At 44.9% G+C, this 23,089-nt stretch overlaps 2 protein-coding genes across 5 annotated transcripts; one reads left to right on the plus strand and one right to left on the minus strand.

The window, feature by feature from the left end:
• The first annotated feature begins 1,947 nt into the window (after window positions 1-1,947).
• pkd2 (polycystic kidney disease 2) lies at window positions 1,948-11,205 on the plus strand. Of its 2 annotated transcripts, none has more exons than XM_027032710.2 (15): window positions 1,948-3,081; window positions 3,178-3,291; window positions 3,784-3,917; window positions 4,297-4,547; window positions 4,869-5,093; window positions 5,297-5,525; window positions 5,621-5,791; window positions 5,922-6,103; window positions 6,268-6,388; window positions 6,696-6,794; window positions 6,969-7,090; window positions 7,209-7,326; window positions 7,738-7,901; window positions 8,052-8,199; window positions 8,393-11,205. In XM_027032710.2, the coding sequence occupies exons 1-15, from the start codon at window positions 2,634-2,636 to the stop codon at window positions 8,612-8,614; spliced, it is 2,748 nt and encodes a 915-aa protein (XP_026888511.2). In that variant the 5' UTR covers window positions 1,948-2,633; the 3' UTR covers window positions 8,615-11,205. The 2 variants fall into 2 exon arrangements, with proteins under 2 accessions (XP_026888511.2, XP_026888512.2); XM_027032711.2 differs by having other exon boundaries at window positions 7,741-7,901.
• A 2,412-nt stretch (window positions 11,206-13,617) lies between these two features.
• On the minus strand, window positions 13,618-22,562 carry ppm1k (protein phosphatase, Mg2+/Mn2+ dependent, 1K). 3 transcript variants are annotated; one of them, XM_035531486.1, is made up of 7 exons: window positions 20,568-22,562; window positions 19,767-20,300; window positions 19,494-19,594; window positions 16,219-16,384; window positions 15,579-15,723; window positions 15,351-15,485; window positions 13,618-15,120 (listed from the first exon to the last, which is right to left on the minus strand). In XM_035531486.1, exons 2-7 carry the CDS (start codon window positions 20,204-20,206, stop codon window positions 14,989-14,991), a joined length of 1,119 nt encoding a protein of 372 aa, XP_035387379.1. In that variant the 5' UTR covers window positions 20,207-20,300; window positions 20,568-22,562; the 3' UTR covers window positions 13,618-14,988. The 3 variants fall into 3 exon arrangements, with proteins under 3 accessions (XP_035387379.1, XP_035387378.1, XP_035387380.1); XM_035531485.1 differs by having other exon boundaries at window positions 20,474-22,562; XM_035531487.1 differs by having other exon boundaries at window positions 21,058-22,561.
• Window positions 22,563-23,089: the final 527 nt, after the last annotated feature.

Below are 23,089 nucleotides of genomic sequence, written 5' to 3' on the forward strand. Positions count from 1 at the left end.
AAGCTACGGTAACAGGTTTAAATCATTATTATTGAGTATAATGCACACAAGTAGATGGAGTGTTTCTATTTTCCTAGATGACCTTGCACACTGCAAGGAGGAAAGAAGTTTACCTTCATGCACACAGGAGTTTAAAATGCATGTGTTGTGGTAATCTCCCCAGCATATCATCAGGTGTGTGAGTAAAAAAAGCGATATTTGTAAAGCATCCTTGAACTGGAGAAAAGGCGCTATATAAACGCAAATAATAATAATAATAATAATAATAATAATAATAATAATACTATGGTAAGGAGAGCAACAGTGGTCCAGTATGGCCCATGGGCGTGTTCTCTGTAGGGGGCTTGTTCAGCGGCTAACACTATAAACGGACCCACCATAGACCCCTGCAGGCTGGAGAAGGTGAGGGCACGATGCTGACTTATATTCCCTCTACCACTTCTCACACCCTGGAACCACCTCCAAGCAGTGGACGGTGGAGCTCTATTCAAAGGAAAGATTGTGCATATTATGCATAATTGTCAATGTATCATGGAGATGAGCTACATTACTCAATATATATTCCAATATATAGTCTGGGGAGGAAGAGCACAGAGATCATATTCAATAACTAATATGTAGAACGGGCTTCCTGCTGAAAGAATTACAGCACGCTGTTACGCAGTTCCATCTCTGAGAACAGACTGCTGTATTATTCTAACCGTGGTGGCCATGAAAGATCTAATGTTTGCCTATTCACTGACAGCAGGGAGAAGGGTTTATTATTCCACGCATGCCATAATTCCTTGTTCTGACGCCAAAGACGCAGTGCCAACTGTAATACTGTTCACTTCACTCCAGGGCATTAAACATTATAATGCATTGTTGGATCTCCTTGCTTGTTTAGGTTGTACAGAGCCTAAGGCATTCTGAACTGGTACATATGAGGCACAGAGCAGCTTTACAAAGGTCCAAGTCCAAGCCCCCTGTGAGCAGGCCAAGGGGGACAGTGATGAGGAAACACTCCCTAGAGCACGAGGAAGAAACCTGGAGAGGAACCAAGACCCAAAGAGGGGGCCCCATCCTCCTCTGGCTGACCACAGTCACCAGGATAGTAACAATTTTAAAAGAAAAAGAAATAAATAATAAATAAAATAATTTAAAACAAGGAATTAATGTCTAGTTTAATGTCTATGAGAGAAGGAATTATCTCAGTATGGGTGTAAACTAGGATGTCATCAATGTGCAGCTGGAATAACATGTTTACTGCCTCCTGCTTTAGAAAGAAACCTGTCTGTATCAGAGTTAAAAGTGAAGCTGCCAGCAGCAAGGATAAAGAATTTCAAAGAAGTCACCAAAATGTGAGTGATGTACACATCGCTCTGGTTAAAAGTGTCTGCCAAATGTAAGAAGCTAAAAAGTGATATGTATTCATTTATATTTCTGATCTTTGAATGACATTGAAATGGTTTCATGTCTGATATACAAATATGAAAGACAACTGATTAATTTGATTTAAATAGTGCTGAGACATCATAACTCATGAATGAGCATTAGTAATTGAGGAAGACAGTTAATGAATTCATGACTTATAATTCTGGCACTAAAGGAACACTATTCGTCATCACTCTAATGAATCGGTTGAAAACGTCCAAAACAAGATACTGGTAAGACGTCTGAGAACAGAAAAACCTGAGAATATTTCAGACGCAAGTTTCTGATACAAAGTACTGTGGACAAACGATTACTTATTGTCAAGATCACTTAAAAGTAATTAAAGCAGCATTTATAACGCGCATGACATGCATTCTAACGTTTATGATTTACCATCCACTCGTGTGAGGTTCTCATCCAGGAATAAGGTGGGTGGGGGTGCACTGTTGCCTAGCAGCATTAAAAACCAAACAAAGACCCGATTATGTAATCTACAAAGACGCTCAAATTTGTGACTGTATCTGAGCTTTTTTTTTGTCATAATGTATTCTCGTCTGTTAGTGTTCTAGCTGCACAACAAAATAACTGAGCTACAGGCTTCCCTTTTATAACTAATTTATTAAAGCATATGCTACACATTAGTAGTCTACTCATCGGTTTGGCCATGTTTTAATATTCTATATTCGCAAGGCGTTTGGGAATGCTTTGCTTTTACTTTTACTTTTCGCCTCTGTTCTTGTTATTCTCGTTAGCAGAAGAATAAAAGGGGCTGAAATGGCCGATGACGCTATGGACACGGTGTAATGTGATTCCTCAGCAAATGGGAGCTGGAGATTTGAGGAAAACTAGTGGGAACAAGATGGCTGGTGCTGGACGAGGAGACGATATTGCCTCTTTTTGACAAACGGAGGACTTGGACATCCCGAACTAATTCCAGTTGGTACCTTCAGCAGTAGACATATAGCTAAGTTAGTTTTCTGTAGCTTTGGGCTTTAGGCTATTTTTCAGACCAAACTTTTTTTGGGGAACTTTTTACTTTGGCTTTTGATTAAAACAATCTGGAAAGCATCGTTCGTCGCACGTAACGGAATCAAATTTCCTTTATTCGGGGGACTCCGATAGTTTTGCTTCAGGTGTCGTTAGTTGGGTGACCCTTGGACATTTGACACTTCAACGCAAACAAATCCAAGAAAATGCACTAAAACTCATCGAACAGAAGCATGAGCTCGACTAGAGTCCGTTCCCAGGCGCAAAAGCTCCCGGCCAGACCAGCTTCGGGCGCTGTGTCTGCACCCCTGCCGCACAGGCTGGAGCCGAATGAGAGCATCGAGATGGACAGGTTGCATCCCGGAGGAGTGGGGCGCGGAGGGCCCGGGGTACCCGAGCAGGACCCCTCCCCGCCCGGCGCCAGCTCCAGACACGCGTGGAGCCGCGACAACCCGGGCTTCGAGCCCGAGGAGGGTATGATGGACGCGAGCTGGCCTCCGGGAGGTCCGGGACGCAGATCGCTGTCCGCCACCTCGAGCAGCAGCGGCAGCAGCGGGCTGGCAAGCTTTAACGGCGCGAGCGGCGCGCGGGTCCACGGAGGACTCTGCCCGAGCCCGCCGGCGGATGGCCTTCAGCACGAGCCAACGGGCTGCGGAAAGAGGCTACTCGAGAGAACGAGACGTAAGTTGATCGCGTAATCGCTGTTTTCACAGACGTGCGTTAGATGAGCGTGTCCCGGTCTAGTCAGGAGTTAAGCAATGCACTCGATGATTTCAGTTTTCTGGGGCACGCGACTGCTCGAGCAGAGTGACGGCAGCAGGGAGATGTACCTGAAGACCGTCCTGCGCGAGATGGCCACGTACGGCATGTTCCTCGTCACCTTGTGCATCCGTAGGTTTCACCCACGGCTTCTATGCAAACCACTCAGTCCATTTGTTAGTGCAGTGTTGCAGTATTGTGGCTGCTATACATGCTCACTATTATTTGATCTCCAAAGTTTATATCAATTATATTTTCATATTTGCCCTAAGTGTCTAGAAGTAATATGCTGAATTGTTTAGGAATTGTTTACTGATTTGTTTAACTAAATGGTGCGTTTTCACAATATGTGAAGATTGGCGTTAAGAGGCAGTTTTTATGTATGACATTTCTATTTAATTTGACCAAACACAACGTGTAATGGGGATGCAGCCAGCCAAAGGATCAGATGGAATGACTTTTTTGTTGTCTCTGTGTGGTTATGGTTTTAGTGTTAGTTATGGAAAATTACATGGGGGAAAAAAAGGTCTTCCCTCGGGCAGACTATCCACTGTCAAAATACGGTTGAGTATTACTATTACAGTACTAGTCATACCTGATGTGTGTTACCTGAATGTGCATCAGTGACGTATGGGATGGTGAACACCAACATGTACTACTACACCAAAGTGATGTCTCAGCTCTTTCTGGACTTGCCGTTGTCGAGTGGAGACGGCACCACCTTCAGGACCCTCGCAACCATGGACGACTTCTGGAAAGTAAGGACTTCTTTATTTCACAACTTCGCCCACTGGGTTTCCTTTTTAACACATGTAATGTCTTCACAAGAAGACTGAAAAAGCACATGTGAGATATAACAGGCTTTCTTCAAAATGGTGTCTCAGTCTGGCTCTGGGCTTTCAAACAGTGGAAATCATCACATTTATTCAGTGCAACCGGTTCAGGCCATGTATGAGGAATGCAAACTCTTGGTCATAACCTGTAGCTACTCAGGTGTGTGTCAGAGCTTCAGACCAATGAAACACTCGGAGACATCAGTGAGCATTCTGAGTCTGTGCTGTCCTGTTCTGTTGATGTGAGGCGAGGCCTGTTGATCTCTCTCTTGTGTGTGTGTGTGTGTGTGTGTGCTGCTTCTAGTACATAGAAGGGCCGTTCCTAAACGGGATGTACTGGGACGCGTGGTACAACAACAAGAGCCTGCCTGAGAACAAGAGTCTCATCTACTACGAGAACCTTCTGCTCGGGGTCCCGCGACTCCGCCAGGTGAAAGTCCTCAACGAGTCCTGTCCCGTGCACGAGGACCTGCGGGAGGAGGTGTATGACTGCTACAGCACCTACTCACCCAGCAGTGAGGACACGGGTTCCTTTGGCCTGAAAAATGGCACGGCGTAAGCAAAAATCCTCACAGAACATATAAAACGAATACAAGGTTCCATATGTATTAATAATGCATCACCATACAAGATAGCAACACATCAAACTGTAGTAGAGCATTAGTAGGGCTTATTATCTGCTAAGATAAGTAACATAAGATAAAGGTAAATGCAAGTTTTCCATTTGCGTTAAGTTTCTAGTTGATTCAGTTTTATATACCCTATATTTAGTCTCAGCACATGTCAGAAATCAATGAAAGTATTTTCAGTCAACACTATGAAGTGTTAGGACAAGGTGATGTTTGGCTGTGTGGCATGTTACTGTCTGTGTCCCAGGTGGGTGTACTCGGAGGAGAGCAGTATCGGTGGGAGCAGCTACTGGGGAGAAGTGGCCAGTTATGGAGGAGGCGGTTACTACCAGGACCTGTCCAGCGGCCGGGAGGAGTCCGCCGGGCAGCTGCGCCGCCTGAAGGACAACCTGTGGCTGGACCGTGGCACCAGGGCCGTCTTCCTGGACTTCTCAGTCTACAATGGCAACGTCAACCTCTTCTGCATAGTCAGGTACAGTCAGAATGGGAAAAATCATCTATTTAGGTCTTATTTGAGATTTCACTTCATTTGCAATGACGTATTACTAGAAGAATATTTGTTGAATTTAGAAATTCAGATTTACCTATGTAATTTTATTCCAAGACCTCATTAGGCTTACCCAGATGAACTTCTTATCTTTACCCTCTTTTACCACTCTGACTGTAATCTTACAGATTGCTGGTGGAGTTTCCAGCCACTGGGGGCACTGTGACATCCTCACAGTTCCAGACCGTGCGTCTGGTGCGGTATGTTTCCAGCTGGGACTACTTCGTGGGCGCGTGTGAGGTGATTTTCTGCCTGTTCGTACTCTACTACGTGGTGGAGGAAGTGCTCGAGATTCGACTGCATCGCCTGCGCTATTTCAAGAGTCTGTGGAACTGTTTGGACGTTGTCATAGTAACGGTGAGTAGAGGTTTAGTGACGTGTCCTTTTTGACAGCTGTCCCTGCCAGTTTGTTGGTGATGTGACCTCTCCATGTGTCCGTGTGTCTCTCCTAGCTGAGCGTCCCTGCCATCATCATGAACATCCACAGGACGGCAGCAGTCAACAGCAGGTTGAGGTACCTACTGGAGAACCACAGCACCTATCCAAACTTCCAACCCCTCGCTCAGCTGCAGGTCCGGTTCAACAACCTGGCCGCGGTCATTGTGTTCCTTGCCTGGGTCAAAGTAAGGCTCTCGTCTTTATATCCCAGTTAGCCGTCGTTCTGACCATTATCCGCTGAACTGTCGTTATATAGGATATGAAATTCTTATTTAACCAGGTCAGAGTTGAAAGGCGAGACTTTTTTTCCCACAGCTCTTCAAGTTCATTAACTTCAACAAGACCATGAACCAGCTGTCCAGCACGGTGTCCCGCTGCGCCAAAGACCTGCTAGGTTTCTCCATCATGTTCTTCATAGTGTTCCTCGCATACGCACAGCTCGCTTACCTGGTGTTTGGCACCCAGCTCACCGACTTCAGCACGTTCCAGGCCTGCATGTGAGACACCCTGTGCTTACACGGTCCTCACGTCCTGCTTCATCATTTGAACAGCGGTTTAAACGATACATTTTTGTTTAAAGTGACCATTTACATCGAGAGAGATACTCTTAGTCTTAACCCTCAGTGAAGCGAAGAGTCTTACTCTGTCTCACCTCTTTCAGTTTCACCCAGTTCCGGATCATTCTGGGAGACTTTGATTTCGCTGAGATTGAAGAGGCAGACAAAGTTCTAGGACCAATCTACTTTACCACCTTCGTGTTTTTCATCTTCATGATCCTTTTGGTAAGAAAATAATGGGTGATTAGATGACCAAAAACATACATAATCTACTAGATTGCAAAAGAATTTCACTGGAACCATTCCAGAGTCAGACATTAAGCAGTGTGTGTCCAGAAACTCCACCCCAAGTGCTTGCTCGACACTACGGAAGGCTGATGAATCAGTAATGTGAAGGTTCATGTGATTTGTATAATGACCGTAAGGGGTCGCGGTCATACGAATGTCCCTCTGGGCGAATGTGGCGGACAAGTTTGTGCTGCTCTCACTCACCGTCGAACTTCTCTCATTCTGACCCGATTTTCTTCTTCAGAACATGTTCTTGGCTGTCATCAATGACACCTACTCAGAGGTTAAAGCTGACATGGCACAACACAGATCTGATATGGAAATCACAGACCTCATTAAAAAGGTATGTGAGAGTCAACAGCAACAGCACTGCCCCATTCCCTGCACGTCACATGGGCAAACGTCATATACCTTTCTTTGAATAAAGGAAAGTGAATGTCTGATGGTCTGCTTGAATAACCAGACACACACACACACACACACACACACACACACACACACTGGCATACATTTGCAGGGCTGCCACAAGGCCATGGTGAAACTGAGGCTGAGGAAGACTACAGTAGATGATATCTCTGACAGTCTTCGACAGGCTGGAGGGAAGCTCAACTTTGACGAGCTCCGGCAGGATCTCCGAGGGTGACCACAACTATGCCTGAACAGAAATTCAACAAGTTGTCTTGATTTGTTTAAAACTGACTGATCAACTCAAGAGCCTGTGTGTTTGCTGAGCAAACGTCTGCTTGTGCGTTTGCAGCAAGGGACACTCTGATGCTGAGATCGAAGCCATTTTCGCCAAGTACGACCTGGATGGAGACCAGGAGCTCGCTGAGCACGAGCACCAGCAGATGAGAGATGACCTTGAGAAAGAGAGAGTGAGTACATGTGAAGTTAAACATGGAGAATGAGAATAAAGAGAGAAGAATGAGGTTTGACAGATTTCTGATTGGTTGATTTAGATGGTAAGAAGATGGTGATTGGTTAATTTTCAACCGAGTCTGATTCAACACAGCTCCAGCTCTCCAGCTAATCAATTCTTTTTGATCTGAATGAGGATGATCTCACACAGTGCTGTAACCCTACAAGTCTTGAGTTTGACATCAAAGCTTCTGGTGATCGGCGGCTGTACTGTGGGTTGCAATTGTATTGTGAGCAGTCTGGGTGTGAAAGTTAACTTCAGTCCTTCAAATACTGGGAAAAACATAAAATACTTTAAGGAATGAAAGGAATTACACACACACACACACACCTGCACAGAAGTTCAGTGTCTGTCACACACACGCCAGGAGGACTTGGATCTGGAACGCAGTTCGCTGCCCAGGCCACTAAGTGGACGGAGCTTTTCCCGAAGCCAGGACGACTCTGAGGAGGATGACGATGAGGACAGTGGCCACAGCTCTCGTCGCCGTGGCAGCAGCTCTGGGGGCGTGTCTTATGAGGAGTTCCAAGTGTAAGACTTTCATTCTGTCGTTTCCAGAAATTAGTCTGAATTAATTAATTAATGATTGCTTAATCCAGCACCTTCACATGATGCTTAAGAATTCGGAGTCTTGGAATGTTCTCCAAGGCGGCTGTGTAATGCACCACAATGTGCTGCCAGGCTGGTGCGAAGGGTGGACCGCATGGAGCACTCGATCGGGAGCATCGTCTCGAAGATCGACGCCGTCATTGTGAAGCTGGAGGCCATGGAGAGAGCCAAGCTGAAGAGGAAGGAGGTGCTGGCCAGACTGCTGGATGGCGTTACCCAGGTGAGGCCGCCACGGCAACCACAGTCTTCCGTCAAGGCGCTTTGAGAGTTCGGACACATACTGTGACAGAATGCATTATGGGGGCATACAACATTATCAATGTCCTCTGTTTTAACCCATAATGTTTCATAAGTCCACTTTATTGTCTCTTTATGATTTCTTCTTTCCTCTCAATGTCCGTTCTCCCTCTCAGGATGAAAGGCTGGGCAGGGACACAGAGGTGCACAGGGAGCAGATGGAGAAACTGGTCCGAGAGGAGCTCGAGCGCTGGGAGTCGGATGACGTCCTCTCCCAGCTCAGGCATCAGCAGGCTATTGGCTCAGGAGCTCAGCTCCGCCCACGCAGCGCACGCCCATCCTCCTCGCTGTCCAGCGAGGCCCAGGACACCGGGAGCAACGGGGATGGACACGTGTAAGATCCCTCTTCCTTATTCCATGGCCATAACAAGTATTCTTACACTGACCTGTCACATTAGTATTGCAGTATTTGTATGGTTTCAGTTTTTTATTCACTATGCACGCTTCCAGTTCAGGTCCAGCAGAGTATTAAACATGACTGTATTTGTATTCAGCTGGTACCCATGTAGTATTATCTCTAATTGCCAAATGGACAGTAGACTGATGAAGTCTTCAATGCAGTGCTGGCACTAGTGAGTGGCCATGCGCTAAACTAAAGGTGCTTAGGTGTGTGTTTTATCATTATCTATGCTCCTGGCCAAACAAAATGGACCAAAACCAGAATTAAATTGAATAGTCTTATAAACAAATCATTGGTAGAAAATGAACATGAGCTAATGAAGCACACTCCTGAGACAGGAGACCGGACTTTAGTGAGTGACTTTAGATGAGTACACTCATCTTCATACACAAAGATAAAATCATGACATGATTTCAGTGCTTTAATATAAAATCAAAGCTAACACAGGTTGAGTGTTTAAAAATGTCAACATTATTTGCAGATGAGACCAGTGAAAGCTTCTTAGTGTGCAGTTTTGGGTTTGGTCCGTTGGGTTTGGTCCGTTGGGTTTGGTCCATTGATGTTTTTTTTTTTGTTTTTTTTTAAAGCATGATCAACGTAGGAGCAGGCTGTTTTTTTGTTTGTTTTGTTTTGTTTTCATACCACAAAATTTGAGATCTGAGAAAATACATAAGATGCCGGACTCGTGTGTGTGTGTGTGTGTGTATATACAATTCAGAAACACAACCTCACCAGAATGAACGAGTACAATAAAGCATAATAGAATTTTATGAGTGAAATCATGTGCTAATCCTCTCCGTCCTCTCCGAGTCCTCAGTGCACACAGGACAGGCTGTTGGTGCAGATGTGGAGTTTTCCGCAGCGAGCTTGCACACTGTCCAGGCACCGGGAGAGTCAGCTGAAAGTGAACTGAATATTTCCTCACTTTGTCCACACTCTATCCTTTTGTTGAGTTTGGCGGGGGGGTAAATGAGGAGGAATTAGTGGGCTTTTAAAAGATTTAGGTTTAATTGAAACACAGCCAAATGGCAGGTAGTGAACCGTGATGTGTACATGTAAACTCCTGCCAAAGTTTATTACCATTGAGATTTATTAGTTGCACCATCAGTATCTCATAATGAGAGACTTTTTCTTCATTTATACAATTTCTCCTTATTTCATTTGTCATGTATTCAACGGTTTTATTGCGTCTTCCACATTTCAATCATATGATTCAGTGCACAAACATACTCAGACGACTATACTGTTACGTTTACATATACTTTAATCTCAGTACCAAGCACTGTCTGCTTCAGACTGTTCATATTACAGGGTCTGATTACAATATCATAAGATCATTAGACCCTGCTAGGGCTGGACTCGAGGTGTTGGGCACTCGATCCCTGTCATTACCTGGTGCTAAACTCTGCTAGATTCCTTCACGGAGTTGGTTACGCCCAAAACAGCATTTGCGACCCAGAATTATCAAAGATTTCCATCACTGAAATCAAAATGTATCCATAAAGATTAAGGATATGTGTACTTGATTTCCTTTAGCTTTATGTAAAAGGAGCCTGTCACAGAAATACTCAAAGAATAATTGATCATATATTCACACAGACTTTGAGGTCTAAAAAAGAGTAGTTTTTGTATACACATACAGAGTACCCAGGTTCAGAAAAAACTTCAGAAACTTGCTCATTTATTTTGATGAAGGCACTATAAAAATTGACTAAGTTGACGTTGTTTTGATACCGCCATTTATTTTGAACTGTAATTTCTTGTAAAGTGAAAGCACAGGCTCAGCACAAAGCATAATTCATATTTGATGTAAAATTTTATTTTCTTTGTCCTACGTTTGCAATTGACTTTGATTAAAGTAGTTAAAGCCAGAGTGGTGCACACTATCATGAATATATAAGGTGATGTGTATCTTATTAACGTTACTTCTTATTGTATACATATTGTAACTTGAAACAAACTTCGATTTGGAGTGCATCTTCTTTCATGGGAAGCCCATGTCTCTTTGATTCGGATGGCAGAATTTAAAGTGCTTTGCTGTAAAATTAGGTTTGCTCCATCATAACCTTTTTGTGTTTGATTTCCCTTGTGTGACACTGATATTCAGTATGCATTTTGGAACGACATTGTTTTATTTTGATATTTGTCCTCACCTCACTATGCTTTAAACACCAGACAGAACGTGTTTTAGCTAAGCCCGGTATAAATTTGCCTCTATATTGGACTTTGTGGTACTTTTCTAGTCTGCTCAATGTTTTAATCCGTATTACTGTTCTCATATCAAAGTTGTTTGAAATAAAATGTATGCAGAATTTCATACTGATTCCGTTCAACAGCAGTAAGCACTGGTGCGGTTACCGAGTTGATTTACGTCATGCAGTTTTTGCATGTTGTGTAGTTAACATCTGTCCTTTTTAATCACTTTTGTGAAAAGTGTTGATGGCATCTGATGGAAGCTTCAATAACCTGACAGTTGTTGGCAGGTGACTAAGAAGATTGAGTCTGTATTAAAAACAGGATTTAAAAGCACCACAAACTTCTCAGACTGCTCTTACAACACCCACCTCATCAAATATTTGTATGGTAGGAATTTTTGTAGAAGACGTTGCTGTAAGTTCAGCATTCATTATATAACAGAAGATGAACTAAAAGATAAATTAACATAAGGTAAACCATAGAGTAAACCAGAATGCACCGTCTAGACATTTTTTAGTAGCATCACGATTCTCAAAAAGAAAGCCCTGTAATCTACTGAGCGAGAGTCATGGTCGTTACACTGGCCTTAATAATTGCCAAACATCTTTATATAAGTAAAGCTACATATGAAATGGTTTTTCACACACTCCACATTTTGCTTACGCTTTTATCCAAAGCAACTTATAATTATGACTGAGTACATCTTGAGTAACTGAGGTTTAAAGGTTTTGTTCAGAGACCCAAGTGGGAACCTGGCAGTGGTGGGACTAGAACTGGCAACCTACAGATTACTACCACTGCCCAATTACATAAGTAAACCTTGTTTACTTGACAAGTAAACATAAGGTTTATACCTCAAATTTATGGGTTATGTGGCTATATAACTTCTGAAGTGTGTAATAAAACTTTAAGTAACTGATTGGCAACGATTGGGCCTGTATTAACAGCATTTCAGAATTAGCAGCAAAGGTTTGCCTGCATGGATAGTAACATTTTAGGGGAGCTTTTGTGAATTGGCGAGAATTGTAGCGGTATATAGCGTAACTTCAACAGCTGAGTAGGACAACTTTTATTTAATATTTAGTGCATATGCGGAGAAGAGCGAGTTTTATTAAAGACAAAGCCACAAACAGTCCACGCGCACAGAGCCAACACGTGAAGTACGGACATACATAATCCAACAACACGAACACGCGGGACAGGGTAACCATGACAACAAGGGCGCTAGGCGGGGCCACGCGTGGACGTACTAACCTTTAAAGTCCACTTGTCTTCTCGTTTCCAGAAAATGAGAGATTTAGAGTGTTTGTTTACATATTTCAAGCCCCTTTCCACCACCACCATTAATATGCTTGTTATCTATTGTTGGGAGTGTCTGGTAAATTCAGATCTCGGTAAGAGATGTCGCATCCCTTCGTGCGTGTTCCTAATGCTCCCAATCTGGCATTATAACCCGACTCGACTTTCACTTCATTTCTTTTTATTATAATTAATTTCTTGTTATCATTAATCATCATTATCAGCAGCAGCAAATGTATTTATTTATTTTACTACTCTTAAAGCTGCTGTTATTAATACCCCTTGGTGTGCTTATTATACAGATGTTCACCTGTGTTCACCTTCTCTAAATCCAGTTTACGTCCATCGACAATCTGTAACCTGATAGAGCAGAACGTTTAAGATATTCGACTGTTGGTGTAAAACATTTTTTACTATAATATTTTTTACTATAATACTACTATAATTAGATTTACTATAAAGAATCGACACGTGAAAACCAAAAAACAAATAACACGAACTGAGCGTTTTTATACGCTCTCCAACAGCACCCCCGCTGGATTGAAACAGCAACTTTCATGACCACAAACACGCCGATTTTCCCCAGAGGCTGAAGGTCTAGGAGCCGAGGAATACAAGCATCGCATTTTAAATTCTTAAATTAGGGGAAAACTGACAGATGAATCAGAAGTCAGCAAATGTCATGAAACTGCCAAACCTGCTCTGAAACTTTATTGACAAGTATAGTGATTTAATAGTTGCACAAAAACAGATTTTTACAGTATTATGACAAAGTGAAACAAAAATCCTATAAGTATTAACAAATGAAAATCATGCAATAGTTCAAATAACTTTTTTTAAACTTACATTCTTCATAAAATGCTCACATTAATGTTACCCAAGCTTGTGTAACGGTGCGTAGTGTCACATGCATGGACAGAGAACCTTATTCCTGGAAGCCTTACACCATACAGGTTCACATTTCCACCATGAGAACACCTTATTCAGCTCATGAAGTCTCCAGAATTACAAACGTTTCACCAAGAAGAAAAAACAACTAAACAGCAAATTCTCTAAGAATTAGAAAAAAGGGCAATCTTGCTATTTAATGAAACAAACTGATAAAGTCATGTACGAAGAACCAAAAATATTCTCTTATCTTTAAAAATACCTTGAACGGAAACGCTCACATTGGAGGGGTTACATACTGCAGCATATGAAAAAGGTCTAACGGAAGCCTTTTAGGTCCAACAGGGTCACTCAACGTCTCAACATGATGCCAACTCGGCCTCCATACCCACCCGCACGAGGGTCCCAAGGTGAGGAAATACCTTTGATCAACTTTAGTAAAGCCTGTTATATTTTCACAGCCACCTAACAGTAAATACATACAAAAGGTTTGTGTGTGTGTGTGTGTGTGTGTATATTATATATGTATGTATATATGTGTGTGTGTATGCGCGCGCGCATGCATGCATGCATATGTATATATACACACACACACATACACACACACACACACACACACGCACACAAAACATACAATACAGAACCTCTAGCAAATGCACTTGGGGGGAATCATTGCATACATGCCCAAAAAAGTCCAAAGGAGCATCAGTGTCCTAGAAACTAACACACTCACTCCTTTTAGACTCTAGAAGAGGCCAGTAGTGTCTGAACCATCATTCTGTGCTTATGTTACTAACGTAGACAAAGAAGAAAAAGGCACTAGATGAACAGTTCAGCTTACTAGATGTAACTGGTCCAGAAAACAAACAAACAAACAAACAGCAAACAAAAAGTGAGTGGGTTTTTCCCACCATGGTCCTCACGATGGCATGAGAGATTTGCACAGAGAGCTTCGCTTGGTCCTGTTAGGAAGATCTGGATGCTGTGATGCATTTGACAAGCCAGTCTTCGTCGGCTCCCCCTGTCCAATCTCAGCCTCACGGACGGCAGAACACAACACGGCTCGGCTGGCTGGCTGTGCGACAATGCGATTCTCCTGACCTTCTTCTGGTTTTTCTGCCTGGCTCAAGCACGATGACTCACACTATGTGCAAAGCAGCACGGACTAGTTCACCACTGCACCACGTAAGAGACACCAGTGTAAAAACAACCCCACACATGTGGTGTAGGGCCGTTCCACTCCGTCGTGCGTGCGTGTGAACGCCACAACCTCCTACTGCCGCTGCTGCACAGAGGTGGAGTCCAAGTCCTTTGGACAAAGGAGACAATTTTATCTGGGACATCTTGAGAATGCGCAGACGTCCTTTAAGCCGCACAAGTAAGAGGCGTCCAAGGAGTCGGCAAACCACCACCACAAAGGAAACATTCCATTTCATCTGCCTCACCATGACGTGTAAAGTGTGCTTGGAAGGAGTGTACACGTCTACTCCCTGCACAGGACACAAACCTTCAACTACCAAGGTCAAACTGAGGCAACCTTCATACTGCAGGTCCTACAACATGGCTGCGTACGCACACGGAAGCTTGTGTGAGCGCTGACCTGGTTCCCACACAGCTGCAGTAATACTGACTGGTGTGCAGGTCTCAGACAACACACACGTCTCCGCAGAAAGCAGGTGTTTCGAGGCCAGTGCAGACTGGCTGGCTGGATAGAGTACTAACATATCCCAGTACGGTATAACTCACTCAAACTGCACTGCTATTGGCTCTGGTCCAAAAGAACGGGTGGAGCGGATGGTCTTTTATTTTTACTCCGGACGGATAATATTGCACGTTGGTGGGGTCCAGCTGGAGTAAAACTCTCACCTGGCCACTGATGTGTCCGAGCACTCTGTCATTCTCTCCCTCTCCCTCCCCCCTCCCTCTCTCTCATGCCCAGCGGCCGCTGGACACAAAGCTACGACTGAAGGAGAAGCTGACGTCGGAGCTCTTGTGTTTCCCCCATGCTCCGAATGGCACCACGAGCACGGTGCTGTTGTCCTCGGCGCCGTACTGCAACGCCTGCCGGTCAGACACAGGAAGATCCGTCACCCACGTAAACCAACACTCCAGAATCTCAACAGTCAGAGGGAGATGCTCACTGGATTTGATTAAAACATGAGGTATGTCAGCTTGAACAGTAACGTTCATGTCCAAAAATAACCGCTGACACTCTTGAGAATGAAATTATGATGTCTGGGACGCACTGCCCTGAACTGTGACCCATGACCCCTGACCGGGGGGGCACGTACCTGCTCAGAGATGCGCTGTGCGGCCTCTCTGGGGTCGTTGCACTGGTTGATGACATCACAGATCTCTTGGCTGTTCATGATGAAGTTGATGCCGTCGGTGGTGAGGGCGAGGAAAGAGTCGTGAACGTGATGCAGCTGGCAGAGTTAGAGAATCACGTTACGTCAACATCCAAACATTCATCCCAAGCAAATTTTTGCAGCACACCAGGGAAAGTGGGAGAGCTTCACCGAAATGCGCCTGGTCTCTGGTTCTGCGATGACCCCTGCGTTTTTAAGGTCAAAGTCGCCGATGCTGCGGGTCATGGCGAGGCGCCCGTTGACGTGAGGCTGACCCAGGCTGTTCCACGACACGAAGCCGCCACTGTTACGAATCCTTTCACGGACAGGCGGGCAGACAGACAGACAGACAGACAGACATTAGTAGACACACAGAAAAAGGGTACAGGACTTGTTGCAGCTGACTTAAGGCTACCCACATAACCAAATCATGTTACTACAATTTATAAAATTCATCTTCAATATGTAATACATGTTTATTATTGGATCTTATACATCTTAAATCTGGTACCCATCTCATACCTACAAAAGAGTTTCTGTCATGAGGAGGAAATATGATATTCACTGAAGCTGGGCCAAGAACAGGCTCATTGGCTAGAACATGGCCTCTCCAAACGCCTTTGAAATCTGACACACCTGACACACAGCACAAGCTTGGCAGAACCTTCTGGAAAAAACGTCAATCAATGCTTGGTTCTCTGAGGACTAGACCGCAAACCTCTGCTTGAGACAACAGAACACTTTCCTCTAGTGGGCTGAGGGCACCCTGTGTCATCCGGACCACCAGGGGGCGCTCAAAGATGCAGCTCACCTCTCTTTCTCATCCTTTCTCTCGGGCGTGTGGTCCACGGTGAGTTTAAGGGCTTTGTTCTTCCGGCAGAGCATGGCACGGCTGTCGCCCACGCTGGCCACCACTAGTTCGATGCCATCTCTCAGCAGGGCCACTGTGGCAGTAGTACCTGAGCTCAGCACTGAGGCTGCAATGTATCAGAGACAAGACACACACCTTACACAGGACCCCAGCACTGCACACACATGGGCTCATAACGGAAACGGAGCCATGCACGTACCGACTGCTACCACATTACACATTCTCACTCCCCGTCTCCCTCTCACACACACACACACACACACACACACACACACACACAAACACAAATACAGTATATCCCTCTAAGATTCTATGTACAGGCAGAGCCGCGATCATTTTAAACACAGGCTATATGCACACTTTCCTTTGCACACATTCTAACACAAACACACCAACACACGCTTGCACCCACATCCGTGAACACGCGCACACACACACGCAAACTGCCCCCCCCCACACCGAGGGAGAAGTACAGAAAGAGAGGGAGGGTCAAGGAATGTTGTCAAAAGAAACAATAAAACAGGAGAATCAAGAGAATAAACAAGCATGCAGCATATCTGTGGGTACGGGGAGGCCATGAAGGTGGGCATGCTGGGGAGGGGGTAATATCAGTGGCTCAAAGGTCCCACGGAGCCCAGCGAGACAAACCCACCCAGGCTAACAGTGCACAGCTGCACGGGGAAGCCCCTGTCCAGGCCGCCACTCACTCCACGTTCTGTCTGACTTGTTTGTTTGTTTGTCTTTCCACGCCACTTTTACAAGTTTCTTTCAGCTTGTGCACACTGCAGGCTCGCTTGCTGTTTTCATAACAAATATTATACAGGAAAACTATCACAGGTGAGCCAGATGACAGCAGGAAGCTTCACGTAACATGCTAACGTACTTTTCTGGGGACAGCAAATGATCTAATTTAACGTCAGAAAGATCCTTTACTTTGGTTTAGTAACGACCAGTACCACAACAAGGAACTCTTTAAGAAAAGGACATTAAAAGAATGCAAAAACATACCAGAGTTCCTTATGCCCCATATATGTGTCACCTTTGGCTATAAACAATTATGTCCTTTTATTCTGTTTTGACCAAACATTTGGTACGCCACACAGACGAGAAACCTTGAACTCAGCGTTCTGCTAAGCGACCTGGTGATTTTCAATAGTGTATGTGTGGAGGAACAGAAGGCAGCTAGATAAAGAGAGAGTGAAACTGAAAAGAAAGGGAGAGAAAGTTGAGGAACCTTCCAGAAGTCCACGCAGGGACCCGCTGGACCAATCTAGCCCCCTCGCCTTCCAAAAAGGTAGCGCAGAACTGCCGCTTTTATGGGGTCTTAGCTGGGTCCGCAGCTGTCATAGATAACACGCACACACACACAGGGCAAGATTGTACATTGCACACACCAGAGCCCATGACTGCAAAAACAGGCTGAAATGGTGGGTCTCTGTTCTAGCAGTGTCTGGGTCTGTGTAGAGCTAACTCACTTTTATAACCTCTAGCTAAGTGGAGAATGAATACAACAATACTCTCTAATTCCCAGAATCGTCTTTCATCTTGGAAATACTCCACTCTGTATGTTTCCATTGCTGAATAAGCGAATAAAAAGCTACAGTCAAAGAAAATTGTGTGAACCCAAATACAGAACTCAAAATGGCTTTTTATTACCTGGATTTCTGCATGAATGACTTCTAAAGATGTGATCTGATCTTCATTCAATTCTTAATAATGATATTAAAAACAGCCTTATTTAATAAACATCACACACACAACACTTTACATCACAATTTAAATAACTAGTTTGAACAATCTGGGTCATTAATTAATACCTTGGACTATGACATTTTGAGAAGAAAGTAATTGAACTTTCCAAAAACTGCTGATGTGGGTCTGACATGTGTCTGCATATTTAGTAAAAATAATGGTGGGTTAAAAGGTAAACACAGGTGCGCCGGGTCTGTCTTTCCTCAGACCTGATGCTCCTCTCTCTACAAGTCGCTTCGGTGTAAGAACATGCCACAGAACCTTCAAACAGGTGAGAATGTGATAGCTAGGTATCAGCAGACATCTCCTGGAGGTCTGTGTTTATGAAGAAAACCACTGAACATGACTGGGGCTGATGGGAGGTCACTGCTCTCCAGAAATACAAAAATGAGTAAATAAACAGCAGGAATATTGAATACCTGCATGTCCCAAGGCACAACTAGAATAATTCATAATTCATGTACATAACTGTAGAAAATACTGAGGGACCATTGAAATCCAATGGCAGCTGAGTTTGATCCAAAACTCAAAAAGGGGACGGTTAAATCGGCCAGACAAACACATCAGCAGCGAGGCTGAACCATGGCCAGAACAGAATGGACCTAAACTCCACTGGAATGCTGTGGTGTGACCTCAAGCAGACTTTTAAAGTAAGATATCCTCACACACACACACACACACACACACACACACACACACACACACACACACACGCTGAGACAGTTCTGTATGACTGCTTGTTTAAACCATTAAATAAAAGATACAGCACTATGAAATGTGTGTGTACTGCTTCCCAAATTAGTCTTTATTTTTAAGACTTAAAAGCAGATATCATTTTAGGAGCCATTCATGCAGAAATCCAGAGCTTGCAAATTTTCTCAAAACTGCCACTGAATCAGACCGTTTTACTACTACTTAGAAATAAAATTGGAGAAAAGGTGTAGTATGAACCTAACTGAAACCAAACATAAATTTACATTGTACACATTTGGCAGACACACTTATCCAGACTTACAATTTCAAGCATGTTACAGAGGAAGGCCAATGCAATGTTAGGAGTCTTGCCCAAGGACTCTTACTAGTATAGCCAAGAACACATGCCTAGGTAGGGTTTCAATCCAGTCCCCCATGGGAGAGGCAGCACTATCACCTACTACACCGTTAACACTCAGTAATGATTTTATTTAGGCAATTTTCTCATTTAACTACTTGTTTAATACCCAAACAGGATTTGGGTTCACAGAATTTGTCTTGGCATTGTAGACGAGTAGTTTATAGTTTGTCTACATGACAGAGAACTATGGCACACTGAAGTATATATTTACAGGAAAGTGTTAGACTGAAGACCTAAAGTGGATACCTTATAACAAATGAACCACACCAACCTCTCACGCTGACAACTGCCAGTGTGATTCAAGCTTACTTTTCCCACCCGGACTGATGTGCACAGTGAGGACACCTACCATCTGCAACGAAGTGAAGGTGTCTCGCTAAGGCTTTGTCCACGCTGAGAAACGCTTTGGTCAGTACTAGTTCCAAGTTTTCCCCCTCTGTCAGGAGGTCCCTGATAGGAGTTGATGAGATTCAGTTCCACGAAGCCAAGGCAAGCATACATCAGTAGGACCTTTCTTATTGCATTTGTACGTTATTATACATCCATTCAAAAACATGCATTAAAGAAAGATTAAAATACTAAGAGAACTTCAGCACGAACAGGATGAACATTCATCACTTACTTGATATGCCCTTCCATGTACTTGTGGCAAAAGTCGGCAGCCTCCGCTCCCCCGTGCCCGTCATAAACAGCGAAGTAGAGGATGTTGTCCGTCAGCTGGGACAGCTGGTAGCGGTCCTCGTTCTCCTTGCGCTGGCCGATGTGCGAGACGCATCCCACCCGGGACAGGCTGACTTTGGGGATCGGTTTGCCGTAGCGGATGCTCGGAGGAAGGAGTATGGGCTCGTCAATGCGGTTGTCCCAGATGCCGAAGGAGTCCCACGTGGTGGGCCGGCCGCTGCTGTCTGGGTCGAAGCGGGAGTTGCTATGGCGAGCGCCCGACGGGCTGTGGACGGACCTCCACGGCTCCTCCGGAGGCGCGCGCGCGGACTTCCGCGCGACCCTGTGGCAGACGCGCGAGCCGCCGTGCGCGATCAGGCGCGCGAGGAGGGCCGCGGACATGGCGCTGGCGCTGCGTGGGCGCGCGCCTACAGCGCCTGCTCCGCAACAGCCCAACAGGTCAAGTGAAGCTCAGCGGTCGCAGCAGGTCAGGACACTACGGAAAAAGAGGAAATAAGTCAACGAACGGGTCGCTCTGTTCGCAGATCAACGCTTTTGGTGGCAACGACGGATGGTAAAACAGCGGTCAGAGCGTTTTGATCTGAGGCTAACGCTTATTGTCGACTTAAATGGGTCACTGATCCTACCGTAACAAACGCCAAAACGTACATTCAGTGTCGACAGTAAACGCGACTTTGAGGACTCGGTACAGCGGGAACAACGCCGCCCCGCCACAGCAGGACGTCCAGAGCTGGACACTCACCCAGCGCCGCCCTGACGGAGGTCATCGCACGGACCCGCTCCGTCTAAACGCCGCGCGCAACACTGTAACGGCGAAGGGATGCGCGGACCACGACGTCACAATCGAAACGCATACAAACACGCCTCAATACCCACGAGACACGGGAAGTGTTGGCGAGCTCACGTGTATGACGCAATACTCCGGCGAGCCTCTCTTACGTTCTTGAAAACGCCTGACTAAGGTCGTTTAGCCGTTAGGGTTCACGCACGAACCCTGATTGCCGGTGCACGGTGGCCGTCGGGCGGGCTGCGCTTGGCACGCTGGCGCAGATCACGCAGATTCATGTCGGTGTTCGGGGGAATTTCCGTCAACGCCTCCTGCAATGGCTGAGGTCCTTCATCTGAGGCTCGCAGAAACCGCGCTGAACTTCCCCCGCAAGGTGCGCGACACACACCGTGGCTCGTGAACTATTCGTGAAGCACGAGCTGTTTACAACGCGCCGCGCACTCACCTTCCCGTTACAAACGACGGCGGCCGTTTATTTTCAGTCCGACGGCGCACAGACGTCGCGGTGTCGGACGCTTCCCACACAAGCCACACCCACGGAGGATTACTCGCCAATCACATCATCAGAAACATTCAGGCCAGCCAATTATATTCCGTCCTTAGCTGCAAGCGTTTCAATGGGCTTCTAGGCGGATTACCAGCGATGGTCAGGCGTTGCATCCGTTTAATTACCGAATTTAGATGCACTTTGATCCCCGCTAACGGAGGTGCATCCACCCGCATAGCCACGGAGTCAGCCCCAGTCTAGCTTCAATCAGTAGCGCAGCACGTAGTTTTAAACCAGCGCCCCCTAGTGTTGCTTTGGCAGGACAGGAGAAATGTCTGGTGACTCCTCGTAGGAACAGCGTCCAGTCATGGTTATTACATTTAATTCAGGTTTTTTTATGGCCATTAGTATGTCGGTATATATGCAGGTATATGCAGAATATTGCATTTGGTATGTAAAGCTATTTCGGTAAATTGCCTTTTCCCCATTTATGTTAGAGGAAAAGACCTACTATATTGAGAGCTATTTAGTTTTGAAGAACCTCTAATTAAAGAGATGCAATATTATTAACATCTTAATAATAAATTCACCCCCGAAACTGTCGACTTCCTCTTTGTGTGTGTGAGTGTTTGTGTGTGTGTGAGTGTGTGAGTGTGTTGGTGGGGGGGGATACTCCAGAGCCACCAGATAAACATGAGATAACTATTTTTAAAAAAAAATTCCTTTCTTTTTCTAATTTTGCGAGTTGAGCCAGAAACCAACATATGTTCTGACTAACGGGTAATGGTCTTAGACCTGCTAGATAAATGATTCCCGTAGTTCACTGCTGAGTTACACATGCATGAGAAATGCCAGGGACTTCATGTTGACCATTTCATGTTAGCTGTGCCTCTAATTCCGAAGCACAAAGTGGACAAATATTTTGCAACAGATTAGCGTGTAAGATAACACGCCTCTCTTCATCTTTCTCAGCAGTAAGACACAGAAAGCCACTAAATTCTATGGACTTCTTATGGAAATTCCCAAGTGTGTCAATGAGGGCGGCCACTTTAATAACCCTAAAAGGAAGACATCTGTCTTCAGGAAGACTAACTCACCATCTTGGCACCTACTTGCAGTATTTAAGTAGCCTATTTCATGGAATTAATCTTGGAAAGGAAAGTTTGTGCTGACCACTGCAATCGTTTTTCTTTGTGGTATTTTCATATCGTTGCAAACATCCTAGCAGACTAGCATTTCGAAGTCGGACTTTCTGAGATGAGGTACAGTGCGATCTGGGGCCACACCGCAAGGGGGCAGCATGGAGACCCTTTAATTGTTTTTATTATTATTTCTTATTTACGCGGATCTGCTATACAAGGTTTCTGCTTTGAGGTGTATGGGACCCAGTGACGCACTAATACTGGCAAGTGGAAAGCAAATCCCAGTTCACTCCAGAAACATGACAAACAGGTGTCCGTCCAGACAGCGAGCGGGCACTGTCCGGCCTAAAAGAGGGCGTCTGGCCACTGGCCACTCTATTCTCAGATGTCATACTGTTGATGCTTACGCGGAAAGCAAAATAAAAGTAAATAAGTACATCAAACAAAACGCTTAGAAGTGTCCGTTATCATGTCTTATTAAAAAAAAAAAGTTAATATGAAATTCCAACCCTTGTTTGAGTTAGGGTTAGATTTGAATAAACAAATACTTTAAATGATCCTAACATTTAACAGAGTGTCTGTCGCTTTTTTTGTTTGGTTGGTTTGTTTGTTTTTGTAGCCTAAATAAACCCTGTTCACATGATCTGAATACCGTTAGCATGCTCAAGTTTCGGCAAGCGGTGTCACTGAGGCTCCGGCAGCTCCCTGGCTTAAAGAAAGCCAAGTGTCACTGCTTCTTGATAAAGGATGTCGTGTGCAGCTTACAGTGACTTGAGGTTGTTTCACCTTTTGCCCTCACGTTATAGGTCACTAGAAGAGGCCTTTAACTTCAGACGCGTGTGAGAATG

The sequence above is a fragment of the Electrophorus electricus genome, chromosome 11, assembly GCF_013358815.1.
Source record: "Electrophorus electricus isolate fEleEle1 chromosome 11, fEleEle1.pri, whole genome shotgun sequence".
Taxonomy (NCBI): Eukaryota; Metazoa; Chordata; class Actinopteri; order Gymnotiformes; family Gymnotidae; genus Electrophorus; species Electrophorus electricus.